This window comes from Meles meles, chromosome 3 (genome assembly GCF_922984935.1).
Source record: "Meles meles chromosome 3, mMelMel3.1 paternal haplotype, whole genome shotgun sequence".
Lineage (NCBI taxonomy): Eukaryota > Metazoa > Chordata > Mammalia > Carnivora > Mustelidae > Meles > Meles meles.
This window is the reverse complement of record NC_060068.1, coordinates 25199994-25215895: the sequence shown is the minus strand read 5'-3', so window position 1 is coordinate 25215895 and position 15902 is coordinate 25199994. Positions and strand designations below refer to the sequence as shown.

The 15902-nt window shown below is 39.3% G+C and overlaps 1 protein-coding gene across 1 annotated transcript in view; it reads right to left on the bottom strand.

Moving 5' to 3' along the window:
• Window positions 1-1067: 1067 nt before the first annotated feature.
• The window catches only part of NLRP3 (NLR family pyrin domain containing 3), a 50065-nt gene continuing 35230 nt past the window's right edge, over window positions 1068-15902 (bottom strand). The window contains exons 9-11 of the mRNA XM_046000166.1: window positions 5839-6009; window positions 5195-5365; window positions 1068-1586 (exon numbers count right to left, since the gene is read on the bottom strand). Coding sequence (XP_045856122.1) covers window positions 1487-1586; window positions 5195-5365; window positions 5839-6009 — 442 coding nt within the window. The 3' untranslated portion in view covers window positions 1068-1486. The remainder of the gene's footprint in view (window positions 1587-5194; window positions 5366-5838; window positions 6010-15902) is intronic.

Below are 15902 nucleotides of genomic sequence, written 5' to 3'. Positions count from 1 at the left end.
AAGGCAGAGGCTTAACCTACAGAGCCACCCAGGCGCCCCTGAAGCACTGTATTGTGGCTAGTTGAGCATAACAAAAAATTATGGTAATCTACCCCCAAACAATCACAACAAAAAAACAAAGACCCTATGTCCAAATATGGTCACATTTGGAGGTCCTGGGGATTAGGACTTCAACATAGGAATTTGGGAGGAAGATCAGTGGGTCTGAGACAGAGGAGATGGTATGAAAGCGTTGTATGTTCAAACCGCTGGGAGACATCATGGAGCCTCTCTAGACTATTTTCCGTTCCACTCTTGAAGGCAGGAAATCCCAGAGAGCTGGGAGAACCTGTGCTGTGGCTGAATGAAGCCCCATATGGTGTGTGAGTGAGTTTCGGTTGATCAGAGCACAAGCACATGAGTATGGACAGTGCTGCCCTATCCCAGTGCGGTGGGCCTCATTGATTCTGGGAACTGCTAAGACATCTCAGAGTAAGGTGTTTATGGTTGGTGATCCCTTGAACTTCCAGGGACGTGAGCATTTTCACTGACACACATGGGCATGTGGAGTCTTGGAGGCATCAGAACAGATTTGTGGCTGGTGGGGATGTTTGGGATGTGGAGGTGGGGTGTGCTGTCTGTCCTCCTGCAGATGTTGGGTAGGCACTTGGCTAGGGAGGGATGCTGGTTGACTGGGCCTTTGCAAGGCTGACTGGGAGCTGACTGGGAGCACCACTTGGAGAAGGGAAGTAGGGGGAAGGGGTAGCTAGGTGCCCTAGGAAGGCACATGTTGTGATGAGTGCTTATGTGGAACTAATGAATCATTGTTCATTAAAAACTAATGATGTACTGTCATTGAACATAATAATAATAAATAATTTTAAAATAAAATTAATTAATTAAGGGAAAGAAACATTTAAATCAATAAATACATAATGGTTTTAAATTTTCTGACTTTTCAACCAGCTACAATAAACATGAATTATTTTATTAGAAAATATAACTGTTACAAAAATTAGAAATAAATAAGTTGCTGCTACAAAACTGCAACATAATATATAGTTTACTAGCTCTGTTATAGTCAGAAAGGTAGGAGTGGGTGATAATGGTGATATGGGTGAAGGTAAACAGAACAAAGATGGATAAAAAGGGTATGAGGGAAAGGAGATTTAGAGAGAGTAAGAAGAGAAAAACAGAAAAAGTGCTTTATTACATGAGTTAGTTATATGAGGTCACCAATAGGAACATATCCTCTGACTAAGGTTCTATAATGAGAACCACCTCATTTGGATGATTTCATTGTCCTGGTGTCTTCAAGCCAGGGGAAAGGAGATGCTCATATTCTCTTGTAAAACACATCATCAGCAAGATTTTGCTGTCCCACCCCGGACCAGAGGAATCATGGAGTGATGGTCTTCACCTTGGCTGGAAGAGTGCTCATTCTCACTTCTCCACACCTGGAGGACAGGGAGCCAAAATGCTGGCATCTGGCAGCCGGCATGTATCACTACCAAAAGGGTTCAAAGACAATGGTCAACTCCGGCTTTTCTTCTTGAAGTGTTTCTATTGCACATTTTGTATCATAATTGAAATACATTTCACGCAACCTGTAAGAACAAATTGACAGCCTTGTGTTATATTCTTCAAAGAGCACTCTCAGAGTTTTTGCCTTTAAAACCTTATCTCCTTACTTCCCTTAACTTAACATACTTCTAAGCTCACCAATGCTACACTTCATGCCTATTGTTTTTCTGTTATATTTTTAACCTTCTAGTTTGGAAATGTTTAAACATGTTAATTTAGAGAGAATGGTAGTGAATCCCTATGCCTATTACCCAAATTTGATAATTAATAACCCATTGCCAGGGATGCCTGGGTAGCCCAGTCAGTTAAGCATCTGCCTTCAGCTCTGGCTATGATCCCAAGGTCCTGGGATTGAGTACCATGTCACCGGGCTCCCCGCTCAGTGAGGAGTCTGCTTCTCCTTCTCTCTCTGCCCCTCCTCCCCTGCTCATGCTCTTGCCCTCTCTCAGTCTCTGTCTCTCAAATAAGTAAATAAAATCTTTTTTAGAAATACATTAAAGGGGCGCCTGGGTGGCTCGGTGGGTTAAGCCGCTGCCTTCAGCTCAGGTCATGATCTCAGGGTCCTGGGATCGAGTCCCGCATCAGGCTCTCTGCTCAGCGGGGAGCCTGCTTCCCTCTCTCTCTCTCTGCCTGCCTCTCTGTCTACTTGTGATCTCTCTCTGTCAAATAAATAAATAAAATCTTTAAAAAATATACATTAAAGGGGCGCCTGGGTGGCTCAGTGGGTTAAAGCCTCTGCCTTCAGCTCAGGTCATGATCCAGGGTCTTGGGATCAAGCCCCACATCCGGCTTTCTGCTCAGCGGGAAGCCTGCCTCCCCCTCTCTCTCTGCCTGCCTCTCTGCCTACTTGTGATCTCTGTCTGTCAAATAAATAAATTTAAAAAAAATATATATATATATACATTTAAAAAAAACCTCATGACCAATCTTGTTTCATCTATCACCCACCTACTCCTCACATCAATGGATTATTACAAACAGCATAGCATGCATCTATAAATGTTGCACTATGTGAACTAAATGAAGGTTTTTAGAAACACAACCACAAATGCCAACATCACACTTAAAAAGTTAACAGTGATTCCTTAATATCAATATATGCCCAGTCAGTGTTTAAATTTCTTTAATTAGCTGATACATTTTTTATATTAGGTTCATTTAATCAGGAGCCAAATAAAGTTCCCACATTGCAACTGTTTTGTATGCCTCTCAAGCCTTCTTTGATATATAATTTCTTCCCTCTTGTCTCCTTTTTTTCTTAAGTTTCCCTTGCAACTTAGCTAAGAAATCACACCATTTGTCCTGCACCATTTCTACCAATCTCGATTTGGTTGTGTTATGGATTGAATGTTTGTGTTTTTTTCAAAATTCCTACACAGAAGCCCTAATCCCTCATGTGATGGTATTTGAAATGGGACATTTGGAATATAGTTAAGGTTAGATGAGGTCATGGGAGTGGGTCATCACAATGAGATCATTCCCCTGAGATAAGAGATGCCAGGGCACACAGTGTCTCTGTCTCTGTCTCTCTCTTTCACATAAGTACATGGGTAAAAGGCAGCCATCTGCAAGCCTGGAAGAAAGCTCTCACCAGAACCTGAATTGGTTGGCACTGTGATCTTAGAATTCCCATATTCAAAACTGTGAGCAATAAATACCTATTGTTTAAGGCACCCTGAGCTAATGAGATAGGTTGATTGTATCCAGAGGTTCCTTGGTCAGTTTGAAGCCTATCCCTCATCTATGGAGTGTCCCTCAGGGCTAGGTCAGTGACTTCAGATACAGTAATGTCTCAGCTTCATCCTGGCCTACGCTTCCCTTTTTTGTTCTATTTCTCTTCACTCTGAGAATGTTGGCTTTTCCTGCAGTACCTGTGCTCCACTGTGTCTACATAAGGATGCACACTTCTGTTTATTCAAGCCTGCATTCCAACTGGTTCTCAGCCTCGAGGTCATGAACTAGAACAGAAGCCCAGAACTAATAGAATTTATATGATTTGGGTAAGATATAGATAAAAAATAAGCAAGAAATTGATGTAGCAGTTATGTATGATGGTGATCACACTATGGAGGAAAATAAGCAAAAAAGGGTGGAATGTGCTGGACTGTTGTTTTCAGTAGGATGGTCAGAGACAGACACAGAAGAAGACCTCAAGCAGAGGAGTTAAGGATACATGGGAACAAGACACATGGATATCAAAAGGGAGAGAGGTTCAGGCAGAGGGAACAGGAAATGCCAGGTTCTGGAGTTGACCATATTTTTGCAAAACTGCAAGATCAGTGTGCATGGAGAAGAAGGAACATGGATTAGGAGACAACAAATTTGCAGAAAGAGCAGAAGCTTGATCACAGGAGGCCTTAGGCACTGCCATGGATTTGTGGATCTTACTTTCAAGGTGATAGGAAGTCACTAGAGCATGTGGGCAGGAATGATATAATCACTCGCTCCTGTTTTAGCTGCACCCTCCATCTGCCATGGTCAGGACAGTAACAGATGCAGAGTAGCCTGGCAGATGCCATCAGAACAATTCAGACAAGGGGGACAGTGGCTTGAACTAGGGTAGTAGTCATGAAGCTGGCATGTTATGGAAGCAGAACAAACAGGACATGCCAATGAGTTGATGTGCATATAAGAAAGTTGACCTAGAGTGATGGGGGTTTTTGTTGCTTTTGTGACATTGTTTTGTTTGTTTTGGGCTTGAGCAATTCTCACTGAGTATCCAATGAATGAGATGAGGAAGAAGCAGAAAGGGGCCAATACAGGTTTGGATTTGGACATGTAAAGTTTAGCACATTTATTAGACATAAAAATGGAAAGATCAGACTAACCTTTTTACATGGAATTCCTGCAGGTATAAATTGGCTGGCACAGCATATATATGGTAAAGCCAGAACCCTGGATGATATCAACATGGGATAAAGTATAGAGGAAAAAAAAATAGCTCAATCATTGAGTCCTGTTGTTTCAGCATGTGCAGGTTAGGATGATAAAGAAAATCCACAAAAGGAGACTGAGCAGAAATAGCAAATGAAGGAGAAAAAAATCCAGTGTGGAGAAGGTGTGGCCCCAAAGCCAAGTGAGGGAAAGTTCTTCTGGCGAGAACGTGATTATCAGGGTTGACAAAGGTACAGGACTCACAGGAAGCTCTTACTGGAGAGGTAATGAATACCAGTGGTATCACTAGTAATGAAACCCAACACAATGCACATAAGCTGGCTTATGAAATTTCTAATCTTGACATTTCTGGAACTCTTTTCTCATTTTCAAATCCTAAGAACACCCTCACTGTGCAAAGACCTTTGCAATTAAGAGGAACCATGGACTGCTCTAGGTCTACAAAGTACCTTTTGTCCCTTACAGGGTCATATAATTTTATTTGGCCACTTTCACTGGGACTTGGGTTTCTTTCAGGAATATGTATGGAAACTCTTTTGACACCCAACTGAACCTTAATTATTCTAACTGTCTGGATAAAGTTAAATATGTGGTTTGTGAATCATAAAAATGTCTGCAAAACAGACACAGACCCAACCTCAGTCTGAATACAAATGATGCCTAGGTTTTGATAACTCATCAACTTGTCCTTAGTACTCTGAACACTACCACATAAATCTGCACAAAGCATACTTACTTCAGGCTTTTTAGGAGGCAGCCCTGCTGTTTTAACACTTCACAGAGCAGCATGACCCCTAGATCACCCAGGTCATTACTGCCCAGGCTCAGCTCTCGCAGGCTCTTATTGGAGGTCAGAAGTGTGGAAAGATCCCAGCAACAGTGTGAGGTGAGGCTACAACCATCTAATCTGCAAGAAAGAAGGTGATTTCAGGAAAATGTCCCCTTAACTATCCTCCTAGACCCCCCGGATCTCAGCCTGCAATGTTTCAAATGCACAAAAAGCACAGGATTAATGAACTTGGGACAATTTTTTGTGCCTGTAGTTATTCTTCTCCCCGTCTCAGATAAAGGCATTTTTTCCAGTCTCCTGGATCGTGCAGATCAAACCAGTAATAGTTTGTGAACTGATTTTCCCCAAATTCTATGGCTCTCTCCAAATTTCCCTTAAACACAAGGGCCATATTGCCCTATTCTTTTGTGGTGAAATCCACTTTTTACCTTTATACCACCAAGAAGTAGAACTCCTCCCAGTCCCATGATCCTGTAATAAGCCAAACCTTAGGAGATCACCATCACTTCTCAGATAATAATCATCCCACCATCATCCCCCCCACCTTAGCCACCATGCATCCCCAACACTGTAATTAGCTAGGGACTTACTCCAATATCTGAAGCTTACAGTTGGGGTGCAAGAGGCCCTCACAGAGTAGCTTAACTCCTGTGTCTCCAAGAGCATTGCCCCGTAGGTAAAGGTGTGTGAGCTTCTGGTTATTGCTGAGCATTGACGACAAAGCTGGACAACAAGCTGATGTAAGGCCAGAATTCATCAACCTGGAGAAGGAACAAGGAAATGAGTCCTCAATGTTCAGCCTTTCTTGAACACTGCAAAGCTATCTTAGCACAGGAATCTCATTTCATCTAAAAAGTGCATGCTTGGGGCACTTGGGTGGCTCAGTTGGTGAAGCATCTGACTTTGGCTCAGGTTGTTGTCCCAGTGTCCTCTGATGAAGCCCCACATCAGGCTCAGTGGAGAGTCTGCTTCTCCCTTTCTCTGCCCCCCACACCAAACTGGTTCTCTCTCTCTTTCCTTGTCTCTCAAATAAGTTAAATCTTAAAAAAACAAAACAAAAAAAAAACTGCATTTTTCTCCTTCAAGGTCAGGACCCAGCCTCTTGGATATAATCTGAAGAAAGTATGACTCTTTGTGTCAGGACCCATAAGAGAGACAAATAATAGTCACAGTGGATGCTTTGCTGGGATGGGTGGAAGAGACAGGAAAAGCAAACTGATTCGGATTTCTTCCACATTCTTCTTCCTTCTTACACATTCTTCTTCCTTCTTACACATATTCCCTCTACCATGTATGCTATTTACCACCACACCTTCCAGAAATACATCCCAGATTATCCTTCACTGATAATTCCAACAACATTGCAAAGAGTTGCCTTATTGGATTCTCACATTAACTGAGTAAGGCAGCAGTGCAGCTGTAACTATTATATGTCTTTTTCAGACTAGAAATCAGGTTTATCAAATCCTATGTTTCTCTTAAGGTGAAAGACCAAGTGTTTAGTGGGGAGGGACATGAATTTAAGCCTTATAGGGCCATCCCTCTTCTGTGGCCCTTCTATCCATATCACTCTTCCTTCTGCACTGGTAGGGGGCTCTCAGAGCATAGAGCTCTAGATTTTTATTACACTCAGTGGGACTAAGAGGTTTGGTGTGCTGCATTTGGGTCAAATTGAATATATTCTCTCACCCAACAGGAACATGAGGGTCCTAGGAGAGAGAGCTGCATCCCTCTAGCGCAGAAGCTCAGAGTCATGTATACAGTACACAGAAAGCCACTTATGCTAGGCCTTCAACGAAACCTTGACATAACAACATCTCATGCAATCACATTCCTTCCTGCAGGAATCCTGAACAATAACATGTTCATAAGTTCCAAGATGTCTTAGAATCAGGAGAAACAGAAACATAGAAAGTAGCACCAGCAGATGATCAAAAGAAAACAGAAGTACTTGTCTACTTACTGGTTTCCATCTTGGCAGTCAGGGATGAATCGTAATAAAAAAAAATTGAATATGCAAGACGAAGAGGGGAATAAATTTCAAGATGGATGAATTAAAAAAAAAAAACAAAAAAAACAGGTGGGACGCCTGGGTGGCTCAGCTGATTGGACGACTGCCTTCGGCTCAGGTCATGATCCCGGAGTCCCAGGATCAAGTCCCGCATCAGGCTCCCAGATCTATGGGGAGTCTGCTTCTCCCTCTGACCTTCTCTTCACTCATGCTCTCTCTCACTGTATCTCTCTCAAATAAATAAATAAAATCTTAAAAAAAAAAAAAAAACAGGGCAGGGCGCCTGGGTGGCTCAGTGGATTAAGCCGCTGCCTTCGGCTCAGGTCATGGTCTCAGGGTCCTGGGATCGAGCCCCGCATCAGGCTCTCTGCTCCGCAGGGAGCCTGCTTCCTCCTCTCTCTCTGTCAAATAAATAAATAAAATCTTCAAAAAATAAACAAACAAACAAACAAAAAAAAAAACAGGGCAAGGCTTCTAGTAAGAACTTTATTTCCAGCTGAGAATAATTTCATCAGATGGTCATTAATTAATGTGCTGAAGGGATTTGCAAGATTATTAGCTATTATCAGCCAAATGTTTGTGTTATATTGAAATCATATGTTGAAATCTTAACTTTCATTGTGATGGTAGGAAGTGCAGGCTTTAAGAAGTAATTACATCAACAGGGTGGAGTCTTCATGGTGAAATTAGTGCCTTGATAATACAGACCCCAAAAAGTTCCCTTACCACTATTGTCATGTGAGGACACAACAAGAAAGTGGCTGTTTGAAAGCTAGGAAAGAAATGATCTACAGGCACCTTGATCTTGGGGTTCCAGCCTCCAGACTGTGAGTCATGTTTGTTGTTCAAGTCACCCAGACCATGGTGTTTTTGTTACAGCAGCCTGAACAGACTAGATGAAGATGAAAAACAGCAAAGATGAAGACCATTCCAGAAAACTGAAGATACTCATCCAAAAGGAAAGGAAAAAAATATTTTGTAAGCTACAAAATGGCAAGCTTTGCCATCATTTCCAGAAAATGACTAGAAGGGATTATGAATAGGTGTTTGACTAGCAGTGCACGAAATGGCAGCACAAGGTGGTTTTGTTAAATATAAGTCACATCTCAATTATCAAAATGTTAATTACTATTGAGACTGAGTGATGGGTGCATGGAGTGCATAATGAAATGTTTAGGTAATCAAACAAACAAGTTCTACCCAGCAATCTGCTTGATTAGAGAATGTAACCAACATCACACATCTTGGTCTCAACCAATCCATTCTACTCAGTTCTACATTCACTGAGTAAAGATATCTTGCCATGTACTATATTGTTAAATGATTGTGGTTTCTTTTTAATTACTAATTATATGCTTATGTTATAAAAATGTGTCAGAAAGAAAATGAGGAATAAGAAATGCAACAAGTCTATTTCATTTCTACACAATAATAATATTTGACTGAAATAATGACTTAAAAATGGGATTGTCTCATAGAATTACAACAAAACCAAGATGTAGGTATCATTTTTGTCCTTATTTTAAATGGAAAAACTGGGAAATTACTTGAAAAATAAGAAGGAGTTTCCTAGATGGACTATGATGATGGCTGAATACTTTGCATACTAGGCAAAAGGAAAGTGGTAAGCAAAGAAAAGAAGGGTAGAAGAGGTCACATTCTTAGAACTAAAAGCTTACTATATATGACTTAGAAGGGAGTGAAGGGTGTGGCAGAAGCAATGATCTAAAGCTGATCAGGGACAACTTTGTGTACTATGCTAAGACACAGCAACTACACTCTGACTTAAAGAACTTTTGAAGTTTGTTTGTTTTTTTCTTTGTTTTTTTTTTTTTAATTTATTTGACATAGACAGGCAGCTAGAGAAGAAATACCAGCAGGGGGGACGAGAGAGGAAGAAGCAGGCTCTGTGCTGAGCCGGAAGCCCAAAGCAGGGCTCAGTCCCAGGACCCTGGGATCATGACCTGAGCCAAAGGCAGACACTTAACAATTAGCCACCCAGGTTTTCCCTTTTGAAGTTTTTTTTTTTTTTTTTTTTTTAGAAAAAGTGTGATATTATCAAATCTGCATTTTAGAAAACTCCTCTGGTGTTTTGCAAAAGAAAGAAGCAGGTAAAGGGAACTGAAAGTAAAGACAATCTAGGTTTTTCCTCTGTTTACTGGATAATCAGCCTTCTGGAAAGTCCCAGTATTCAACAAGGCAGTAAAAAAAGGGCAAGAAGGGGACAAAGGATGACAGTGGAGAGTAAGTCATAAGAATTAAAGAATTTTGCAATTGCTCACTACGAGGCACTTATGTAATATGGGAGGGGGGATTTCAAAACGCAACCAAAAATAGAGGCCTAAAATTCAGGACATGTGGCCATACCTAACAAAATATAAAATGCCTTAAAGGGTGACTTCATTAATTATGTTTATAGGTTTCTATCTCAAAAGAAATATCCACACATAAATAAAGTTATATATACAAATATGTTTTTATAGTTACTTGTAATAATAAAAAAGGAGAAAGTCATCCAAAAGTTTATCATTCTGTAAGAACCTAAATAAATTACTGTAATGTATACTCTGTATATGCCCAAATCTGTAGATCTGTATATGTCAGCATGGTAATAAATTCCTGATAAATTTAAGAAGATATCATAAAAAAGACTCCACAAAAAATTGCTAGAACTGATACACAAATTTAGTAAAGTCACAGTATACAAAATCAATGTACACAAGTCTGTTGCATTTCTATATACCAATAATGAAGTAGCAGAAAAAGAAATCAAGGAATTGATCCCATTTATAATTGCACCAAAAACAATAAGAAACCTAGGAATAATCCTAATCGAAGAGGTAAAAGATCTGAAAAGTATAGAATACTTACAAAAGAAATTGAAAAGGACACAAAGAAATGGGGAAAAAATCCTTCTAGTAGACTGGAAGAATAAACATTGCTACAATGTCTATACTACCCAAAGCAATCTACACATTTAAAGCAACATCCTATCAAAATAACACCAGCATTCTTCAGAGAGCTAGAACAAACAATTCTAAAATTTGCATGTAACCAGAAAAGAGCCCGAATAGCCAAAGAAATCCTGAAAAGAAAAACGAAGCTTGAAGCATCAAAATCCTAGACTTCAAGATATATTACAAAGTTGTAGTCAACAAGACAGTAAGATACTCACACAAAAACAGGCACATAGATACATGGAACAGAATGGAGAACCCAGAAATTGACCCTCACCTTTATGGGTCAACTAATCTTCGACAAAGCAGGAAAGAGCATCCAATGGAGAAAGACAGTCTCTTCAACAAATGGTGCTGGGAAAATTGGATGGCCACACATAGATGAATGAAACTAGACCATTCTCTTACACCATACACAAAGATAAACTCAAAATAGATGAAAGACCTCAATGTGAGAAAAGAAACCACCAAAATCCTAGAAAGGAAAAAGGGCAGCAATTTATTTTACCTCAGCTGCAGGAACTTCTTGCTAGACATGTCTCCAGAGGTGAGGGAAACAAAGACAAAAATTAACTATTGGGACTTCATCAAGATAAAAACCTTCTGAAAAGTGAGGAAAGAGTCAAAAAACCTAAAAGTCAATGTTCGGAATGGGAGAAAATTTGCAAATGATATCTGATAAAAAGTTGGTATCCAAAATCTATAAAGAACATATCAAACTCAATACCCAAATACAAATAACCCAATTAAAAAATGGGCAGAAGACATGAATAGACATTTTTCCAAAGAAGACATCCAGATCGCCAACAGACTCATGAAATAGATGTTCAGTATTTCCCACCTTCAGGGAACTACAAATCAAAACCATGAGGAGAGCACCCCACACCTGTCAGAATGGCTAAAAAACACAGGAATCAACAGATGTTGGCAAGGATGTGGAGAAAGGGGAGCCCTCTTATGCTGTTGATAGGAATTTAAACTGGTGTAGTCACTCTGGAAAGTAGTATGGAGATTCCTCAAAAAGTTAAAAATAAAACTACCTTACAACCCCACAATTGTACTTCTAGGCATTTACCCAAAGGATACAAAAATACAGATTCGGGGACAGGTTCAGTCAGTTACGCATCTGCCTTAGGCTTGAGTCATGATCTCAGAACCCTGGGATTGAGTCCCACATTGGCTCCTTGCTCAGTGAGGAGCCTGCTTCTCCCTCTGCCTGATTCTCCCACTGTTTGTGCTCTCTGATAAATAAACAAATAAAATATTAAAAGAAATAAAAGAATGTTAGATGGCCCTTAGCACTATGCTTTGGAGACACTAAAATAAATATGGATTTGAAGGGGGCACATGCACCCTGATGTTCATAACTGCGTTATCAACAATTGCCAAGCTATGGAAAGAGCTCAAATATACAATGACTGATGAATGGATAAACATGTGGGGTGTACAGATACGGACCCTCAACTCTATGGTCAAATAATCTTCGACAAAACAGGAAAAAATATTCAATGGAAAAAAGACAGTCTCTTCAATAAATGATGCTGGGAAAACTGGACAGCGATATGTAGAAGAATGAAACTCGACCATTCTCTTACACCGTACACAAAGATAAACTCGAAATGGATAAAAGACCTCAACGTGAGACAGGAATCTATCCGAATCCTAGAGGAGAACATAGGCAGTAACCTCTTCGATATCAGCCACAGCAACTTCTTTCAAGATATGTCTCCAAAGGCCAAGGAAACAAAAGCAAAAATGAACTTTTGGGACTTCATCAAGATCAAAAGCTTCTGCACAGCAAAGGAAACAGTCAACAAAACAAAGAGGCAACCCACGGAATGGGAGAAGATATTTGCAAATGACAGTACAGACAAAAGGTTGATATCCAGGATCTATAAAGAACTTCTCAAACTCAACACACACAAAACAGATAATCATATCAAAAAATGGGCAGAAGATATGAACAGACACTTCTCCAAGGAAGACATACAAATGGCTATCAGACACATGAAAAAATGTTCATCATCACTAGCCATCAGGGAGATTCAAATTAAAACAACATTGAGATACCACCTGACACCAGTTAGAATGGCCAAAATTAGCAAGACAGGAAACAACGTGTGTTGGAGAGGATGTGGAGAAAGGGGAACCCTCTTACACTGTTGTTGGGAATGCAAGTTAGTGCAGCCACTTTGGAGAACAGTGTGGAGATTCCTGAAGAAATTAAAAATAGAGCTTCCCTATGACCCTGCAATTGCACTGCTGGGTATTTACCCCAAAGATACAGATGTAGTGAAAAGAAGGGCCATTTGTACCCCAATGTTTCTTGCAGCAATGGCTACGGTCGCCAAACTGTGGAAAGAACCAAGATGCCCTTCAACGGATGAATGGATAAGGAAGATGTGGTCCATATACACAATGGAGTATTATGCCTCCATCAGAAAGGACGAATACCCAACTTTTGTAGCAACATGGGCGGGACTGGAAGAGATTATGCTGAGCGAAATAAGTCAAGCAGAGAGAGTCAAGTATCATATGGTCTCACTTATTTGTGGAACATAACAAATAACATGGAGGACATGGGGAGATGGAGAGGAGAGGGAGTTGAGAGAAACTGGAAGGGGAGATGAACCATGAGAGACTGTGGACTCTGAAAAACAACCAGAGGGTTATGAAGGGGCGGCAGGGGGGTGGGGGGGTGGGAGGTTGAGGAACCAGGTGGTGGGTAATAGGGAGGGCACGTACTGCATGGAGCACTGGGTGTGATGCCAAAACAATGAACACTGTTATGCTGTAAATAAACAAATAAAAATAAAAAAAAGAAAAAAAAAGATGTGGGGTGTATACACACACACACACACACAATGGAATATTGCTCAGCCATCAAAAAGAATGAAATCTTATCATATGCAATGATGTGGATGGAGCTAGAGTGTATTATGCTAAGTGAAATAAGTCAGTCAGAGAAAGACAAGTACTGTATGATCTCACTCACATTTGGAATTTAAGAAACAATATAGATGAACATAAGAGGAGAGGGAAAAGAGAAAGGGATGCAAATCATAAGAGATTCTTAACTATAGAAAGCAAACTAAGAGTTGGTGGAGGGTGGTGGGTGGGGATAGGCTAAATTGGTGGTAAGTGTTAAGGAGGGCATTTGTTTTGATGAGCACTGGGTGTTGATGTAAGTGATGAATCACTGAATTTTACTCCTGAAACCTATATTACACTATTGTTAACTAACCAGAATTTAAATTTAAAAATTGGGAAAAAAAAAAAAAGGAAAAACAACAAATACTATAACCAACAAACTGGACAACCCAGAAGAAATGGAAAAATTCTTAGAAACATACAACTTACCAAAACTGAACAAAGAAGAAATAATCTGAGCAGAACAACTACTAGAAAGGAGATTGAACCAATAATCAAAAATTTCCCCACAAAGAAAGGGTCAGGAACAGATGGCTTCACTGGTGAATTTTATCAACACTTAAAGAATTAAGAGCAATCCTCCTCAAACTTTCCCCCCAAAAATCAGAGAAAGGAATACTCTCAAAGTCATTTTTGAGTATAACATTACCCTGATAACAAACCAGACACTACAAGAAAACCGGAGGTCCATATTCTTCATGAATATAGAGCAAAAATTCTCAACAAAATAATAGTAAACAGAAATTGGCAGCACATGTAAAGGATTAATTATGTCAAGCGGAATTTATCCCTGAGATTCCAGGATGGTTTCCACATATGAAAATCAATGAATGTAATAAGGAACAGTAATAAAACGAAAGATAAAATTCATTTGATCCAGTGGTGGGTATTACGGAGAGCACGTATTGCATGGAGCATTGGGTGTGGTGCATAAACAGTGCATTCTAGAACACTGAAAAGAAATTTAAAATAAATCTAAAAAGAAATAACAGGAAAAAATCCATTTGATCCACTTAATTAATAAAACTCAACATCCATTCATTATTAAAACGTTTAACAAATTAAGCAGGAATGTACCACATTATGTACCACATTATGTACCATATGTACCACGTTAAGAAGGAATGTACCACAACATAATAAAAACAATATATGGTGAGCACAGAGCTAACATCTTGGTCAATGGTGAAAGGTTGAAAGTTTTTCCTCTGTGGTCAAGAACAAAACAAGAGTACCCATTCCCTGCACTCCTTTTCAAAATAATCTGGGAAATCCTGGCCAGAGTCAGCAGGAAACAAAAAGAAATAAATAAAAGTCCTCAGAATTGGAAAGGAGAAGTAAATTTGACTCTTTTACAATTGACATGATTTTATAGATAGAAAATCCAAAAGACTCAACCAAAAAAACAGTTAGATCCTGAACCTGGGTGGCTCAGTGAGTTAAGCCTCTGCCTTTGGCTCAGGTCATAGTCTCGGGGTCCTGGAATCAAGGCCCACATTGGGCTCTTTGCCCAGCAGGGAGCCTGCTTCCCTTTCTCTCTCTGCCTGCCTCTCTCTTGTGATTTCTCTCTCTGTCAAAAAAAATAAGTAAGTAATTCTTAAAAAAAAAAAAAAAAACAAAAACAAAAAACAAAAAAAAACAGATCTAATCAATGGAATCAGTAAAGTTGCGGGATACAAAATTAATATACAAAAGTTAGTACTATTTCTATAATGAATTATCTGAAAATGAAATTTTAAAAAGTATCTCATTTTCAATAACATCAAAAACAATAAAATATTTAGGAATAAGTTTAACCAAGGAATGGAGAGATCTCTACTAAAATCTACAAAATTGAAGACGAGACAAATAAATGTAAAGATACCCTGGTTCATGGATTAGAATTAATATTATTGGGGCACCTAGGTGGTGCCGTCAATTAAGTGTTTAACTCCTGGTTTTGGTTCAGGTCATGATCTCAGATCCTGAGATCGAGCTCTGTGTTGGGTTCCACAGTTAGTGTGAAGTAAGCTTGAGATTCTCTTAGTCTCCCTCTCCCTCAGCCCTTTCCTCTCATGCTCTCTCAATTAATCAATCAATCAATAATCTTTAAAAAGTAGCCATATTTTAAAAAGAATTAATATTGTTAAAATGTCCATTCTATCCAAAGCCATCTATAGATTCAATACAATCTATATCAAGACTCCAGTGGCATTTTTAAGTGGGAAAAAAGAAAATCCTAAAATCTGTATGGAGCACAAAAACTCCCAAATAGCTGGAGTAGACCTGAGAGAGAAGAATGCAGCTAGAGGTATCACACTTCCTGATTTTGAATGGTATTATAAAGCTATCAAAACAGTATGGTACTGGCATAAAAACAGACACAGATCAATGGAACAGAATCAAGAACAGGGAAATAAAGCCATGTGAATATGGTTAACTAATACTTAAAGTATTAGTTACTTACATAGATACTTAGTTACTTAGATAAGGAAGCTAACATTACTCAGTAGAGAAAAGACATTTTCCTCAATAAATGATACTGAGAAAACTAAATATTCACATGTAAAACAAAACAAAACTAGACCCCTATCTTACACCACTCACAAAAATTTCTCAAAATGAACTAATGATTTAAAATAAGACCTGAAACCATAAAAACTTCTGGAGGAAAATACAGGGAAAAATCTCTTTGACATAAGTCTTAAGAATGATCTCTTTTTAATATGACACCTGAAACACAAGAAATAAAACAAACAAACCAAAAAAAAAAAAA